This window comes from Pangasianodon hypophthalmus, chromosome 26, assembly GCF_027358585.1.
Source record: "Pangasianodon hypophthalmus isolate fPanHyp1 chromosome 26, fPanHyp1.pri, whole genome shotgun sequence".
Taxonomy (NCBI): Eukaryota; Metazoa; Chordata; class Actinopteri; order Siluriformes; family Pangasiidae; genus Pangasianodon; species Pangasianodon hypophthalmus.
In genome coordinates, this window is record NC_069735.1 from 11,055,990 (window position 1) to 11,072,277 (window position 16,288).

Below are 16,288 nucleotides of genomic sequence, written 5' to 3' on the forward strand. Positions count from 1 at the left end.
CCGGGTTGCCAAATATTTGTTTATGTTGCCACATGTGGTTTGGTTTGGCTCATGTCTTGTCTCCTCCCATGTCTTGTCATTGGTTGTCGCCCTAGTGTGTCATGATTACTCTCACCTGTTTTCAGTTTGCCCTTTGATTACTCTGTGTATTTAAGCCCTCGTGTTTTTTTGTTTGTTGCGAAGTGTTGATTTTCACCAGTCGTTACCAAACCTTTGATTATTGATTGCTATTCTGGTTTCCTCAACTTGTTCTTTTCTGACCTTAATGCTGTTTGTTTGCCTGACCTTTGCCTGTAACCCAACCTTGATTTTGAATCTTGTCTTTGTTCTGATTGCTAAGATTATTAAACATTAAGATGATTAAAAACCTTATATATATATGTTTTATTATGAGACCCTATGAAGATTTGTGCAGATATTGGAACACACACACACACACACACACACACAAACTCACAGGAGAGCTCATCTGTTTTTAGTGTGCTCTTGCCGCTGACGCTGCCGCTGCGGCTGTACAGGCCTTTCCCACTGCGCATGAAGGAGCGAGCCTCGCCGGGACTGTGGCACGGCAACACCACCGGGGTGCCACGGCTACGACCCGGAACCACCTCCAACAAGCCCTCGCAGCCTAGTAACTTCACCTGCAGCATGCCTGACACACACACATAGGATTAACTGTAAGAATATAACAATATGACAACAAAAATAATATTGTGTTGCCATAATATCTATAAAAATCTTAAAGATTTAAAAATTACCAGTAAGAGGAGAGGGTTTGGACAATGTGCTGTACTGGTTGTGCAGGTAGGGTGTGCCGTGACGTGAGCTGAAAGTGGGTGAGGAGGCCAGGACGAGCTCCTCTTTGATCAAACAGGCTTTGGGATGATCCTCAGGCAGATCGGCCAGGCGCTGGTCTAAAGACACCTTCAGCAGATCCAGCCTCTGAGAGGACTCGCTCAGTCGACACTGAGCCTAGAGAAAGAGTCAGAGAGAAAGAGAGAGACAGAGAGCGAGGTACACTTCAGCATGAGAGGCTGAACAAGACATTTATTACTATTAAAATAATTTGCATTAGAGTTTTATTTGTTATAGCTTTGTGCCCAGTTGCTCTTAACTGTGAATTGAAATGTGTACTGTGAATTCAAGTGCATTGAAATTAAAGGTAATAAGAAACAAATAAGGAAACGATGATGTCAGAGTCATAGAAAAGGGGAGTGAGCAAAAAATCTGGACACGCCTACAAAAAAGAGAGCTTAAAGGTGGATGAAAATAATCACTGACTGCAGAGGAATCCAAGAGAAAAACAAATAAAATTGTGTATACTTTGCATTTAGTAATTATTTTTAATGACTATAATAATTTAATTAATTATTTTTTTAAGATTTGAAATAGTGCATGGGCTAACGTGTAAGCCCACATACACCCTCAGATCTGTGTGTGTGTGTGTGTGTGTGTGTGTACCTCTGACATGGCTTTTTTGTCCTGCACTTTGCTGGCTCCCAACAGTCTCAGCACATTTTTGGCTCCCTCTGCAACAGCGTGCTCCACCCGGTAGTGGTGCCTCAGCTCCTCGATCCTCAGCTCTATCCCACATGGGTCAGGCTTTCCTGTGAGACATTCAAGGTTTTCAGCCACTTTTCACAACCAAGGACATTCTCTACTCTATGCCTCTAGATCAATTTTCACTCACACACACTTTTACACAGGATTTTTAACAGCAGTCGACTGTCTTAAGGAAAAAATTCAGGAGGGCTTGTGTGTGAACAGAAAAGGAGGACAGGGTGATGTCTTGATAATCCTTTCCAGTTGGTTGATTTGAAACATTAGCACAGTGAAGCAACAACAGGAGGAAAAGCCAACAAGGGCAATGAAAAAGAACAATAACAGAAACGTCTGGAAGTTCCAGTGAGTCAGAGATGAAGTAGATGATAGAAATTTGCTTCAAGGACAAAATTCTTTGTCACGGTAATGACAATCAAATACAAGAGTTAATAACTCAAAGGCTAAATATGAGCACTGAAAATTTGCAAATAACATCCTGGATTTTTAGAGTCAGAACAGTTAATGTACATAAACCATAATTCATTATAAAAAAATGAAATGTATGTCTGTCATGTCAATGCCAAATACTGGTTGCACACACTTGGACTCAAGTACAACCACACAGAATATAAGCACTCACACATCACTAGGACTTCATTCAGCTCTGTTTTTACATCTGACATACCAAGCCTTTTGATTCATCTTTGCTACTTCTGGTTGTGACCCATATTTGGTCTCTTGTGTTGTGATCGTTGCCTCATTCCTATTGATTAATTTTCTATAACAGCAGCTCTGACAGTAGTGCCAGCTGCAAGGCAAATAATGCGCTCGTTCTATAGTTAACAATTTCTATAGTAACAGCTAATAACCAGGGACACATTAATCTAATACTAATAAATGTGTGTGATTTTAAAAGCTTGCAATTTAACAAAGAAAATGTACGATCTCTAATATTTTGAGGAAATGTTTAACACTTTTTGAAGGAGTCTCCATTGTCAGCACGGTTAGAGATAAAGCTGGAAAGACTTCGGTTTCCAAGTAACAAGCTGTATTTTTTTATTCCCTAAAAAAAGAGAGGCTGGTGAGGGACCGACTGTTTATATCTGCTATAATGTAACAAGAACTAACTTGTTTAGTGGACGTTCCACTACATTAAATGTAAATGGATAAAAAGTACGACATGCCGTTCTTAAACAAATTTAAAAATTAATTGTTGGCAAATTGCTGTGATAGAAATAAAACACTTCGAGATGTGCTGGTATAGGATAAAAATCAACTTCAGGGTGCTTTGGGTTGTTGGTCGGGCCGCAGCACAACACCCCGTCACTGATTATGTTCGTATTACATGTTTTATTTCTTACACATAGTATACTCCTCGCACAAGCTGTAAAAGAATTCAGGAACAGCTTTGCTTCCTCTTTGTCATTTTGAAGTGTGGTGTCTGAACAAACAGCTAAAAAAGTCCAAGCCTCCAGCACGGGGGCTTGAGACCAGTGTGTGTGTGTGTGTGTGTGTGTGTGTGTGTGTGAGAGAGAGAGACAGAGAGGGAGAGAAATAGAATGTGTGAGGAATACACAGGGGGTGGAGGGGACTGTTCGTAGAACGGGAAGAGATGCTTTTATGTCCTAATAAGGCATCAGACTCTGGATACCTTGTACACGACTATGCAACCAGAAATGTGTGTGTGTGTGTGTGTGCATATTGCAGAGGTGTAACTGCATGTGTGTACATGCTGAGCTAATAATACAGCGTTTGTGTAGACTCCAGGCAGCAATGCAGTGTTTCCGCTGTGCTCTGGCAGGTGAGCGATGTAATGCAGTAGAGTGCAGTTAATAGGATTACACACACAAACAGCCTTTTAATATTTTGTATTGTCTCTGAGCTGGACATCCAATTGCTGCTGACTGTACGTGTGTGTATGTGTGTGTGTGTGTGTGTGTACTAGGAATGATTTTTTTTACTGTTTGACTTCTATTAGAATGTTCAATCTTAATCTTAATGTTTAAGATTACGATTTAGCTCTGTGGCTAAATGACTCTTGTCTCTTTTGATGTTAGAAATTTTATACTCGCAATATTTATATGAATTAGGATATAAAACACTTGGGGCATATTGTTATAGGAAAATAATTAAGGGATTGTTTTGTGATATGGCCTAATGCTGACAATGGAGACTCCTTCCATAAATGTTAAAAAACTTCATATCAATGATTATATGTTTTTCTTTTTAATCTGCTCATTGTTAGTTTTAGATTACAAAATACAAGTTCCTGTGAATTAGCTGGTACTATAGAAATGATAACTATGTACTCTTAGCTGTATAGAAACAACGTATTAGAACGAGTGTATTAACATAAACCTGTGATTTGCCTTGCAGCCGGCACTACTGTCAAAGCTGCTGTTGTAGAAAATTACTCAATACCTTCTAACCAATCAGGATCAAGAATTAAAGAGCTTGGTGGTATAAATATATTTCAAAAATTAACAAAGAACATGTAATAAAATTTATATTTAACAGTCTAAATGAACCTAAATTCTTTTGTCCAACAGAAGGGCACTTGAGATTTGGTCACAGAAAAATATATTACGCACCGCTGGTTTGGGTGCAGAGTTTCACAGAAATGTACAATCCACTAAATGTACGTGACAAGACAGTGTTGTTTGTAAATAAATAAAAACATAGCTAAAACCATTATAGTTTATGATCCACCTCTAGTGGATATAATACAAACACAGTATAATAGTACTGCTGAGGTTTGTTCTGACTGTCTGTGAAATTTAGAGTCTCATTAAATATTCAAATACATTAAAATACCAAACTTTTAATGTAGCTGAAATTAAAAGGCATGTTTTGTAATGCTATTCTTAAACTGTTTTTAGGTTGTCCACCAGAAAACTGTACCATCTAGTGTGTTTTCCTCCAATATCAACAAGCCCATGCTCCACCATAAGAACACGCACGCACACACACTGACATACACACAGTATATACAGCGATTTAGCTGCTTATTGATCTGTTTTTTACTTGGTCAATGTGCTCACATAGCAATAACACAGTGTCATGCACTGATACACGTGAGTATCTCATGTGGGTTCCGACAGAGAAAGGCACACACACACACACACACACATACACACCTTGTATGTCCTCATTGTGTTCGTAGGCCTGCACTGCTTTGCGGATCTGCATGCGAATGATGTCAATCTTGGTTTTGCTGTCCTGGAGCATCTGCTGGGCAGTCTGCAACATCTTCTTATCCTAAGACAAACACACACACACACACAGTCCATCTTATATTTAAATTTTATAAATAAGAAAAGGACAAAGATCTGCCTTATCGTTATCACCAATTTGCAATTGAATCTGTGAGACAACAGATTATGCCATATTTGGTGGTACAGCTGTTATTTTTGGTCAAAAGCACAGTGCTATACTATTCTTGGCATACTATTCTTGGCATATATTTATCAAAAAAGTAGCCTAATCTCTTAATGTTAACATAAAGTGCATGTTTGTTTGGTATCTTCGATTATAGGGTTGTGGATTATCATTTCATTGGCAATGTTGACTGATTAATATCTCAGATATTGGCTTAAGTCCAATTTGTGCACCCGTGCTCTAACTAGGATGTTTATATAGTGTGTTTATTCTGTCTGCCATTTTGACAAAAATGCAGCAATATGAAATAATACTGTGCAATAATAGACACCTGGCCAGATACTCAGATCATTTGTTTGTTTAGGAACGACAGCTTCTCTTTGTTTAGAAACGGCAGAAATGGTATTTGTTTAGAAACGTCAGAAACAGCAATCTTTTTTTTAAGAATGAAGAATAGGTCAATATACAAAAGTAGACCATGGAGGCCCACTGGCCACTAGCCATTTGTGTTCATATTTGTGTTTAATATTAAGTTCAAGGTCCCTAAAATGCTACTCAAATTGAATTGAGTTCCTTTCAAGCTCAAAATCCTTAAGTTGCTACTCAAATGGAGTTCAAATCCAAAGTTCTTAAGCTGCTACTCAATTGAATTTATGTCCAAAGTTCCTAAGCCACTACTGAAATTGAGTTCAAGACAGGTCCAGAGTCTCTAAGCTGCTATTTATAATTGAGTATAAGTCCAAAGTCCAAAAGCTGCTACTCAAATTGAGCTCAAGTCAAGTCCAAAATCCTTTTAGACTGCTACTCAAATTGAGTTGAAGTCCAAAGTTCCTAAGTTGCTACTCAAATTTTACTTTAAGTCAAAGTCCCTAAGCTGCTACTCAAACTGAGTTCAAGTCAAGGCAAAGTCCCTAAGCTTCTACCCAAATTAAATCCTGAATGAGGGATGGAGAAGCAACTCTCACTGCCTTCATGAACTGCAATAGGTTGTAGTAGTGTAGTCTGAGTAGTTATTTATCATAGAAGGAAAAAATTATTTAGATCAGGGGTCTTCAGTCTTATCCACAAAGGGCCGGTGTAGCTGCAGACTTTCATTCCAGTTGATTGGAAACAAAGATGAACTGATTTAGCAAGTGGAATCAGGTGTGGCTCCTGACTGGTTGGAATGAATGCCTGCAGCCACACCACTTAAGAGTGGAGGATGGATAAGACTGAAGACCCCGATGTAGATTTACATAGGGAGGATTTTGTAAAATCTTTCAGGTCCAAGTCAAAGTTTGAGTCTCATAAAATGAAGTCCAAAAGGAGTCTCAAGTCATAAGTGAGTTTGCATGTACGTGTGTGTTACCTTGGTAGAGCCATTGGCGTAGATAGGGATCATGTTCTCAGCACCCTGCTTGACTTTGAGCTCTATGTTGAGCTGCCTCTCCAGCGCGGCGATGCGCTCCTGATGGGCCGATGCCCGGCTCTCTGTGCCGGGAGACCGAGGCACATCATCTGAGGGGCAGAAGTCACACTTAGGACTTTCCATCTAACTGTCAGAATCTGCTGTAATGTGAGGGTAAAACCTCCGATTTGAGTAAGAGTAAATATCAGCTGGTCTACTATGTCTACTAAGTTTTGAGACACTAATTGGGTCTCTGTGTGCATTTGTACAAGTTACATATTCGTTACAAGTTACATGGATGTGTATCCAGCTGTGAGCACAATCAAGAATCATAAGTGACTACTGGGGCACACAAAAAAATTAACATTTAGCTTCAAAGCAACTAGACTTTCACCACAGAAAATTCCCACAGATGGTACTAATGAATGACTCGAAACCCACTGCGGCTTTTTGAGCCATGCTGACAATTAATTTAACATGCAAGATCAGTTTCCTTTCTGTCATTACAGTACAATGTTCTGTGCTTTAACTAGTAGACTCACCACGAGCCTCATCTGTTCCCTTGACAACAATATGGGCATCAAGCTCCTGGAGCTGGGCATGGAGCGAGTGGAGACGCCGGTTGGAGGTGCGCAGCTGGTTATCCACCTGCTGGGCATTGCGTTTGTCAGTGGTTGCACGTCTCAGGTTCTCTGCTCCTTCCTTGATCTTAAGCTCCTTGCGGATCTCCCGGCGGATCTTCTCACGCTCCTCATCCAGCCGTTGCTGCACGCTTGAATCTGAAAAGTCCGAGCCGTGGTCCAGACCCAGCTGCTCCAGCACAGACAACCCACCCGGATCACTCTGGAGACAAAAGTAGGAGAGATTTAAAACCTAAACAATGGCAATAAAAATGTTAAAAAATGGCAATAAAAACTGTTAGATTTGTAGACACTATACCTGAACCTGACTTAGGGGTGGGCACATTCACATTGCCTGATATACATTATATGGCCAAAAGTATGTGGACACCTGACCTTCACACCTATATGTGTGGTTCTTCCCCAAACTGTTGCCACAATGTTGGAATCACACAATTGGTTTTGTAAACATGTTCCAGCATGACAATGTCCCTGTGCACAAAGTGAGATCCATGAAGACATGGTTTGCCACGGTAAGAACTCAAGTGGCCTGCACAGAGCCCTGACCTCAACCCCACTGAACCCCAGTGAACACCTTTGGGATGAACACCGACTGCGCCCCAGGCCTCCTCGCCCTACATCAGTGCCTGACCTCACTAATGCTCTTGTGGCAGAATGGGCAAATCACCACGGCCATGTTCAAAAATCTAGTGGAAAGCCTTCCCAGAAGAGTGGAGGGTAAAATAACAGCAAAGGGGGACAAAGTCTGGAATGGGATGTTCAAAAAGCACTTAAGGTGTGATTGGTCAGGTATCTACATACTTTTGGGCATACAGTGTACATCTTAATACTTATTGTATGTAATGATGCATTCACATTACGGCAGTAGGCGGAATATACCAACATTAACCCTGTTTTTCAAAGAAGCAGCAACGGAAAACTGTGCCAACGCCAGCAACAACTACAAAATACCACAAAACCCAGTGGAACATTTCATTTCATCACGAGTTCAATGTCCCTGACTTCTGCCATCATGCCATAACAATAAAACAACCCGGATGTCAGGTTTTTTTTTTTTTTTTGGAAAATATAGTTTTTAATTTAGGAAAATTTTAGTTTTGAAAAACTACAAGATCAAACTACGAGATTATCAAGTCAACATAACCTACTATAAAAAACTCACTCGAGGTGACTAGCTGTGCCAATCTGTTCTGCACCATACCATAAGTAGTGCTTTGCCACAGGTTACATTATTTTCTTGCAGTTGTCAACATGTTAGTCATTTGTTAGTCATGGTGCAAGACATGATGCCATCACCATGGCAACATTTACATGGCTATGTGCTGCAATCTTTTGCATGCAGTTTATATCGGTTTATCGTAATTCTGTAACGAGGCACAGAACTTTTTTCCCAACACAGAATGCCAATAAATCACTATTTGTTGAGGTATGTAACAAACAAGCTGCTACCGACGATACCACGATCTCACAAAAGTGAAAATATACCGACATATTGGCCATCCTTAACCTAATTTCATGATAACAAGCAGGGGTACATATTTTTTTAAATGCCCGTACCATTTATTTTCCTAATAATTTAAGATTGATATAAAATTCCATTTATAGTATAGAGAGGCTACATTTTTCAGCAAATGCTTCACATACTCATAAAAAGTACTGAAATTCTTTATAAACTCATTTCACAGTGTTTTAATTTTACTTCAAAGACAGCTTCAAAGTCTTATGAAGCCAACACAGATCAAATTTTCTCATAAAAGTGATACTTTAAAAAGCATAGACATACAGAAGTGGTTGTGTCTGAGGTTGTGCCCCAAGAGCAAACAACCAGCGATACGAATAAAACTGCAGAAAGGGAAACAAACTGCTAAAGCATAGCAATAACAAATACAACTAGATCAAAGACATAAAATACGCAATCAGCTAGAGAGACTCTACAGAGAACATGATTCAAAAAGCAATGAGTGTTTTCCAGGAACTGGTGGCGCTTAAATCCCTTTGACAAAAAATCGGATCGCTGTAGTTCTTGTAAGCCAGGAAGTTGTTCTTGACAGCATTGCAAACCACCTCATTCCACAGCAGGCAACAGTGTTAGTGCTTCAGTAACCACCGAAGTCAAGACTGTTAATCCTACTCACTCTTGCCGTTTAAGAAAAAATTCATGCAGAACTACACCGACGGCACTCCACCTGTGTTTCCAGGTATTCCCAGCGATCCCAGTGGTCCCATTCCCCTGACCAGCACATGCTGTTTACTCCAGCTCTACTATCCAGCCTCTAACTGAGACATATAGCGAGACGGAGAGAAACAGAGAGACAGAAAGGAAGGGAAAGCCATGGCTGGGGTCGCCCTCCCTGAGCAGGATATCCGGTTGAGCCTCAGCACGGTCACTTCCTGTTTCCTGTAAAGTTGTGCCTGGCTAACACCAGCGCCTGGATTTCAGTTCGTTTGTTTTTCATTGAAATCTGCAATACCTTATATAGCTAATGTGTGATATCTATAATGTCAAACTGCATTTTGCTTTCTTTGCATTCTACATATTAGTTTTCATTTGTGTATGAACGGTTCCCTCTATAAACGCTGATCAAAAACAGAGCTGAGTGCAGAGAGAGCAACACCAAACTAGCTAGAGATAGAGAGAGAGAACAGTGACATCATTAGCTCATATTACAGGATGTGAATAGAAGCTCAGCAGTGGCCCTTCCTGCACTACATCCAGTACAGATTCCTTGAATGCAGCTTCAGTTAAACAAACACACTGTCAAGAAATGTTTAAAGGAATACACCGGCATTTTCATCCTAATCTCTCACTGCATCTGTAGTGAATGTATGATTACCATAGATCAAAGTCGAACAAAATGTTCCAATGTACTGACAAAAGAACAGAAAACTCAATTAACTCAAGTAACTCAAAACATAACTCAAGTAACTCAAAAGTTACTTATAATAAAAGTTGCTGGAATAGTCAATATTCTTCAGTCAAGGGTACTGTTAAAGTATAATCAGTGATTTTGGGAGAACTGTTTTGTAGTTTCAATGTTCCTACAAAACACATGCCCATGCCTGACTGCTAGTGCAAGATAGTGAGCTTTCTGAATTGACAGACAACATGATTGACTGAAGCCTCTTTGTGATCCATATCATCTGTTTTTCTTCTAAGCACAGAGCCCAGAATTTTCCCTCTAAGCAAATATTTGACAGCTCTCTGAATGTGATAGCACCAACATTTACAAAAGTATTCTGACTTATAGCTTCTACGTATAGTTCTAAACTTGTATGATTACTCCTTTCAGAGGATTCATATGCTTGGTGTCTATTTTTTAAATCTTGAGTATTCTAGAAATATGTTATGTGATTTGTGTACTTGTATTCTCTGACCTGTCTCTTAGCTAATTTTCCCCTACTAGCTTTCTATCATTAGCTCTGTGTGAAGTGGGATTCCTCTTGAGCCTGATGACTTATGCCTCTGAAAACTCCTGGCAGATCAGCTTTGACTGTAAATTATAGTTTTTCATCTCCAATCATACCTGTTCTTGCAGACATTCTTGACAAATCTTCCTTATTCCTGCAGAAAGTCTGGGTAATCCTGCCCATTACCGTGAGTGGTTTGTGTCTTTATTTAGGTCTATTAAAAAAAAAAAAACCCTGTTTAATTAAGCAATTTAAACCATAGTGACCCATCAGGATAAAGGAGTTACTAAAAATAAATGACTGATTGAATAAGTAATCTGTGGTACAAAATTTGCCTCCATTTTAATTTATAGCACGGATAAATCATCCACTTGTCATTTGACTCAAATCCCAATTAATCTTCCAAACGACTGATTTTCCTGATTTAACCTCATCTGATTAACCCTAGCCTACCAAAATAAGATACAAATATTGTGATTGCTTAAAGTACATGTTTGAATTAAGTTTTACTAGAGGATATTGGAAATCTTTGTGTCTCTTTGTGTCTGGTGAGCGTCATGTCTGACTCCACGTAAAAATGTGTTGCAAAATTTTTGTTAGGTTTCACGGTGCTGATGTACGCCAATAGTGTGAATGTCTATTAAAGGATTTCCTGGGGAACTCACAGCAGCTCAGGAACAGATTTGAACCTGATTTTTAATGAAAACATCTTATGCATCTTAGGTGGTGGTTAGCTTAGCATGTAGCGTTGCCACCTCATAGCTCCTGAGCTCGGGTTACTATCTCTGTGGTGTTTCACACGCTCTTCTCTTGTCCACGTGGGTTTCCTCCAGGGTGTCCAGTTTCCTCCCTACACTAAAATGAGTGTGTGAATGTGTGTATGGGGCCTTCATTGGACTGGAGTCTTATCGAGGGTGTATTCCCACCTCACATCCAACGTTTTCCCAATATCTAGTATGACCCTGACCAGGAAATAGTGGTTACTGATGATGAATGAAAGAATCTGGTGCATTAAAGTTTATTAAAGTAATATTTGCTAATAAAACTGTGTATTTATTGCTCATACTCTGTAGGAAGTATAATAGTCAGCATTATTACCTGCGGCACAGTTTCAGGTTTGTGTGCTCGTGTAGTACATCGGTTTGAAAACTGTATGGTTTCAGTGGAAGTAGTTTAACAGTCAAGATGATTATCTTCCATGTTGCAAATGCATGTGTGCATGTGTATATTTGCTTTTTGCTTCATACAGTGTGTTTCTGTTGACATCTGCAAATATGCACATCGTGGTAACTACTGGGCAAGTGGTTAGGATTACTGTTACTGCACACACACACACACACACACACACACACACAAACACAGACACACAAACAGATACACACACACACACCCCAAACAAGCCATTAAGGCTTAAAGCCATTTAGCCATTTAGGCTGCATGCATAACAAATAATCCTACAGAACAGCAACATGTAATACCTGCTTCAGCCTCTGATTAGTTTACACATACACACACTCACACACCCACACGTGCAGATGTACACACCAAAACACAAATGCATGGCAGTGACTAAGCCATAACTAAGCCACAAACAACTGCGGTAGCTGTAGCCTGTTCAAAAACACATGAGTCACTTACAGTAAGTGAGGATGAGAGAGCTAGAGAGAGAGGCAGTTACTACTAAAGTGGACTTGTGGGTTGGGAAGCTAAATTCCAGCTCTACTTATATGCCATTTAATCATAAGGTTGCCTTTAGTCCAACCTAATAATTAAGCTTAGCTCCTTAAAATGAAGCTTAGCCTGGTTACTAGTTCTTAATATGGGTTCTTGTAACTAAACAGATACAGATGTAAAGGCTGGCTTGTGGTTTGTAGTGACGAAGCAAAAAATACACATACGCTTGGTGAACATTCGCAAGTTTCTGCCAATAGCTCTATTGGGTATCAGCAATCTGGTTAGTGCTCTTTTATCTTTATCATAACTTAGAAACACACTGTTAGAGCAACACTGGGGAAATGTGAAATCTGTACCTCGTGTAGTTTCTTCAGAAAAGAATCCTAATTTTCTAAGCCACCCAAAATGACAGACGTCACATAGAAGATTGTATTTGAATCCCATACTGCAACAGGCGTATGCTTTCACAGTCTGAATGAACGCTGAGGAACTGCTTTTTGGATATTAACGACAAGTAAGAGGTATTAGAGAACCTGGGCTGTGAAGTGGAGAGGCATATAAAGGTACAATAATTTATTTAAAACTGTATGTATTGAATCTTAAATAGCTTCATACTTTCTCCACCTACAGCTACTCCACCTCCACCTCCACCTACTACAAAAGTTACAGAAAACGTCCCCTCAACTTTAAATTTCAACTCTTCAACTTTACAGAGTGACATCAAATCAACATGGCTGCTCCCACTGTGAACAGTGTAAAGTACTCCTTCTCTACTTTTAAATTAGTTTATAGCAGTAATGGGTTTAGATCAGTTAATATACAAATAGTACATGGTTAAATCTATAACACTGACCATACTAATCACTGTTTTGAGAAGCTAATCATCAGCATTAGTTATCACTAGCATTAGCCAGCTAGCTTGTTGCTAAGCTACTCGCTATTGTCTGCTGTTGTTGCTGTGCTGCAAATTCAGTCCAAAATGTTGCATGGATGTTTAAAGTTCACTATGGTAGAAAGGTATCAATGACGACTCGGTACTATAACTGTAAAAGTGCCAATAAAGCAACTATATAAGCTTTACATGCTCTGTAAGAGCAAACAAAAGACATGCTTTCCTGGAGGTGTCCATGTTTTTTTTCCTGTTGAACATCCCAGGTGGGAAATGACATCATTACAACTTGCAAATGACTCACAAGGCACCATGAATGCAGCATTATTTTCTGCTTTTTCCTACTTATGCCACAACAACTTGACAACAATTTGACCTTCTTGGTTTCTTTGTTAAAGAGCATATTTAACCATTTACACTTATGATTAATGTTGTGGAATAGTCATCCATACTACTACTTTATAAAAGCAGCTATAAACAGCCAACCCTTCACTTGGGTCATGGAGTGTCGGATATCTTTTGTACTGTTTTCTGGCCACAGGCTTCAGAATGGTAAAGCATTGGCAGATATACACAATTTCCAACAGGAAAACTCCACAATACACTGAGCATTTGACAGCAAGTTAAAGGTCTGAAAAAGTGAACATCATTCAGTCTATGAAAGGTGGAAAAGAGTTTTGTTTGAAGAAGATGGTGGTGTTTAAACAAGACAATCTCATGTGAAAAGATGTCATGTGATGTCATGTGATAATCTCATCTGCCATGTCAGTCAAACTACGTCCTTCTGTGAAAAGGAGGTGATTCTTGACCACGTTTAATGACGAAATGTACTAGATTCTCTAGCAAAGAGAAGTCTGACTTGCAAGATTAATTCCTGACCAACTCTCTCGGAGACTTTCCTACACTGGATAACTTAAAGACGACATGCCTAGAGCCATGCTGTTATAAAACCTTCTGACCAGTTAGAATAGATTAATAAATAGAACAAAATTAAATCAATATTGGTGAAGGAAAAATTACCAGCTCTAGTTCTGGTACATGTGCTAGTACTGGTACATGTGTTCTGGTACATGTGAAGATGCTAGTGAAAAGAAAAATTCACCAGTTCTATAAATACATTGTGTAGAACACCACTACTATTTAAAAAAGGCTTGGGGGGAAAGGGGGTCTTGTAAATCTCATGCAACTCCTATATAACATGTCTCTATTGCTGAGGCATCTGTGTATCTCTCCCCAGGACTGACCCGTGTTCCACCAGAAGAGTGCAAACATTCAAACACAAACCTCACACACCTCTACTTCAAACATATTTGAAGTCAACAGCAAAAATGTAAACACGGATGTGCAAGAGTGAAAAAGAGGCAGAATATGCCAAAAAGAGAAGCTTAGCACTGCTCTACTTCCTGTCTGCAAAGGCATGTGTATGTAAACGAGAGGAAACATGGATATACCAAAACATGGTGTACATACTAAACACACAAGCATAGTTTCTCCCAACTCCTACTAACCTTCATGAATAAAAGTAAATAATGCCCTTTGTACCCATAGAAAACGAAAGAGGGGGGTTGGACTTGAATCAGAGAGTGGGAAAAGGAAGAGAGGAACAAGAAGATATCTGAGGCAACGTTGCAAAGATGTCAACCATAAAATAACGGAGCCAGAGCTCAAGCAAGAGAAACAACAGCCATGGCACAAGAAACACCCCCAATTCTGCATAAACAGGGTGAGTAAGGACCTCAACAGGAGAATATACAGGACTGAGAGATCTTAAAAACTCATCTGAATCTACACTGGACCATACGGAAATCTACAATGGGTAAAGCCTACCCCTTGAGTGTTGCCGCCCGGTTCTGGGTGACTGACCATATCTTGTCTCTCCATTAGAGCGTCTCCACCCATTTCTTCTGTGGCCATGATGGCGGTCAAGACAAAACCACTTCTTGTAATATCTTCCCCCAATCAGACTCCCAGACCCCCTCAGTTAAATCCAAATCACAGGGCTGGACTCTCACTCAAGAAACAACGAGAACAAATAGGCACGAACACTGAAAAAGGGTCAAACAACTGTCTTTGGATGAAGTAAGATCTGAAAAATAAACGAGAAAGAAGAAGGAGGCCAGGGCCCCACCCCACAACTTCCTGAACAGAAGGAGCTCAGAAGCATGCAGCATACACACAGTGCATGCATGCAGAAGTTGTATGTGTCATATGACTGCTGGTATTGCATGAGTTTGAGGAGGCAAGCAGCTGAGACTCTGCAGATTATTAAGCCTCAGATGAAGGCAAAAATAATCAAGTACAAGTGACTATGGTAGTTTTTCAGTTTAAATACTGAGTTCTAATCACTTGAATACACACAGCTTCAAGAAAACTTCTACTAGATTATGACTGGAGACTTTCCAGTCATCGTCACCAATTGAATGAGCATACATTTGTTTTGCTAAATAACAACATGCTTTTATACATTTATTATTCAACTCAGATTAAATGGTGCATCCACCACTCAAGTCCCTGCAAACTTGATGTTACTATAGAAATGAAAACGTATTACAACGTAAGGTTACAAAACTTAAAGAGCGTACTAGCGCTTAAAGTTACAGGTGTACCTCTGAGTATTACAAAGCACTGACACTGGAGACTTCTTCCATAAAATTTTAAATGAACATCTCCTTACACAAAGTGTCACCATTTCAATTATGTTTTTCATTGTTAAATAACATGTTTTAATAGTTTATTATTAGGCCTATTAGTTTGCCATACAAGTCCCTGTGAATTAGTTACTGTTACTATAGAAACAATAATGTATTAAAACTACATTATGAACCTATGATTTGAATTATTGCCTCAGAACTATTGTCTAGAGCTTTCATTTTAGAAAATGAATCAACAACTTCTGACCAGTCAGAATCGGGAATTTAACAGCACTGAGGTATAATTCAGTTTATTTCACACTGAATATATCCTGATTCTTGGAAACCATTATATCCATTAGATCCTCATGAAAAAATATTGATGGAGACCACTAGAACTAACTCCATTAGGAAATGAAACTGTATTTTCAGTGATTCCAGACAGACAATCTGTCATCATGCGTCCTGAAATGACCCTAGGAAGCAAAGCATTAGCAAGCTGGACTCAAATGAACTGCAAATCGATTCCGTATCACTCATTTAGTCAGTAACTGTCTGACTGACACGTCTATTGTCTCTGGTACTGGATCCAGTTAGTACCGTGTAAACTGCTCAGAATGAAGCAGTGCACACACACGTTGGATGATCTGATGATCAGTTGAGCAGTTACTATCTAGGGTTACAACATCTGGGACAGAGTCAGGGAGTGCACATCTGCCTCATAAATGAAGAAATCCAC

General features: G+C 39.5%; 1 protein-coding gene across 5 annotated transcripts in view; it reads right to left on the bottom strand.

Annotated features, from left to right (window-relative positions):
- pkn1a (protein kinase N1a) overlaps positions 1–16,288 on the bottom strand; it is a 47,745-nt gene that overhangs the window by 11,182 nt on the left and 20,275 nt on the right. For 2 of the 5 annotated variants that reach the window (XM_053229970.1, XM_053229969.1), the window contains exons 2-7: positions 6,850–7,150; positions 6,269–6,417; positions 4,680–4,800; positions 1,462–1,607; positions 759–972; positions 458–652 (exon numbers count right to left, since the gene is read on the bottom strand). In XM_053229970.1, coding sequence (XP_053085945.1) covers positions 458–652; positions 759–972; positions 1,462–1,607; positions 4,680–4,800; positions 6,269–6,417; positions 6,850–7,150 — 1,126 coding nt within the window. Of the gene's footprint in view, positions 1–457; positions 653–758; positions 973–1,461; positions 1,608–4,679; positions 4,801–6,268; positions 6,418–6,849; positions 7,151–9,134; positions 9,329–14,746; positions 15,042–16,288 lie in introns of those variants that run through there. The other 3 variants (XM_053229968.1, XM_053229966.1, XM_053229967.1) reach the window with 3 other exon arrangements.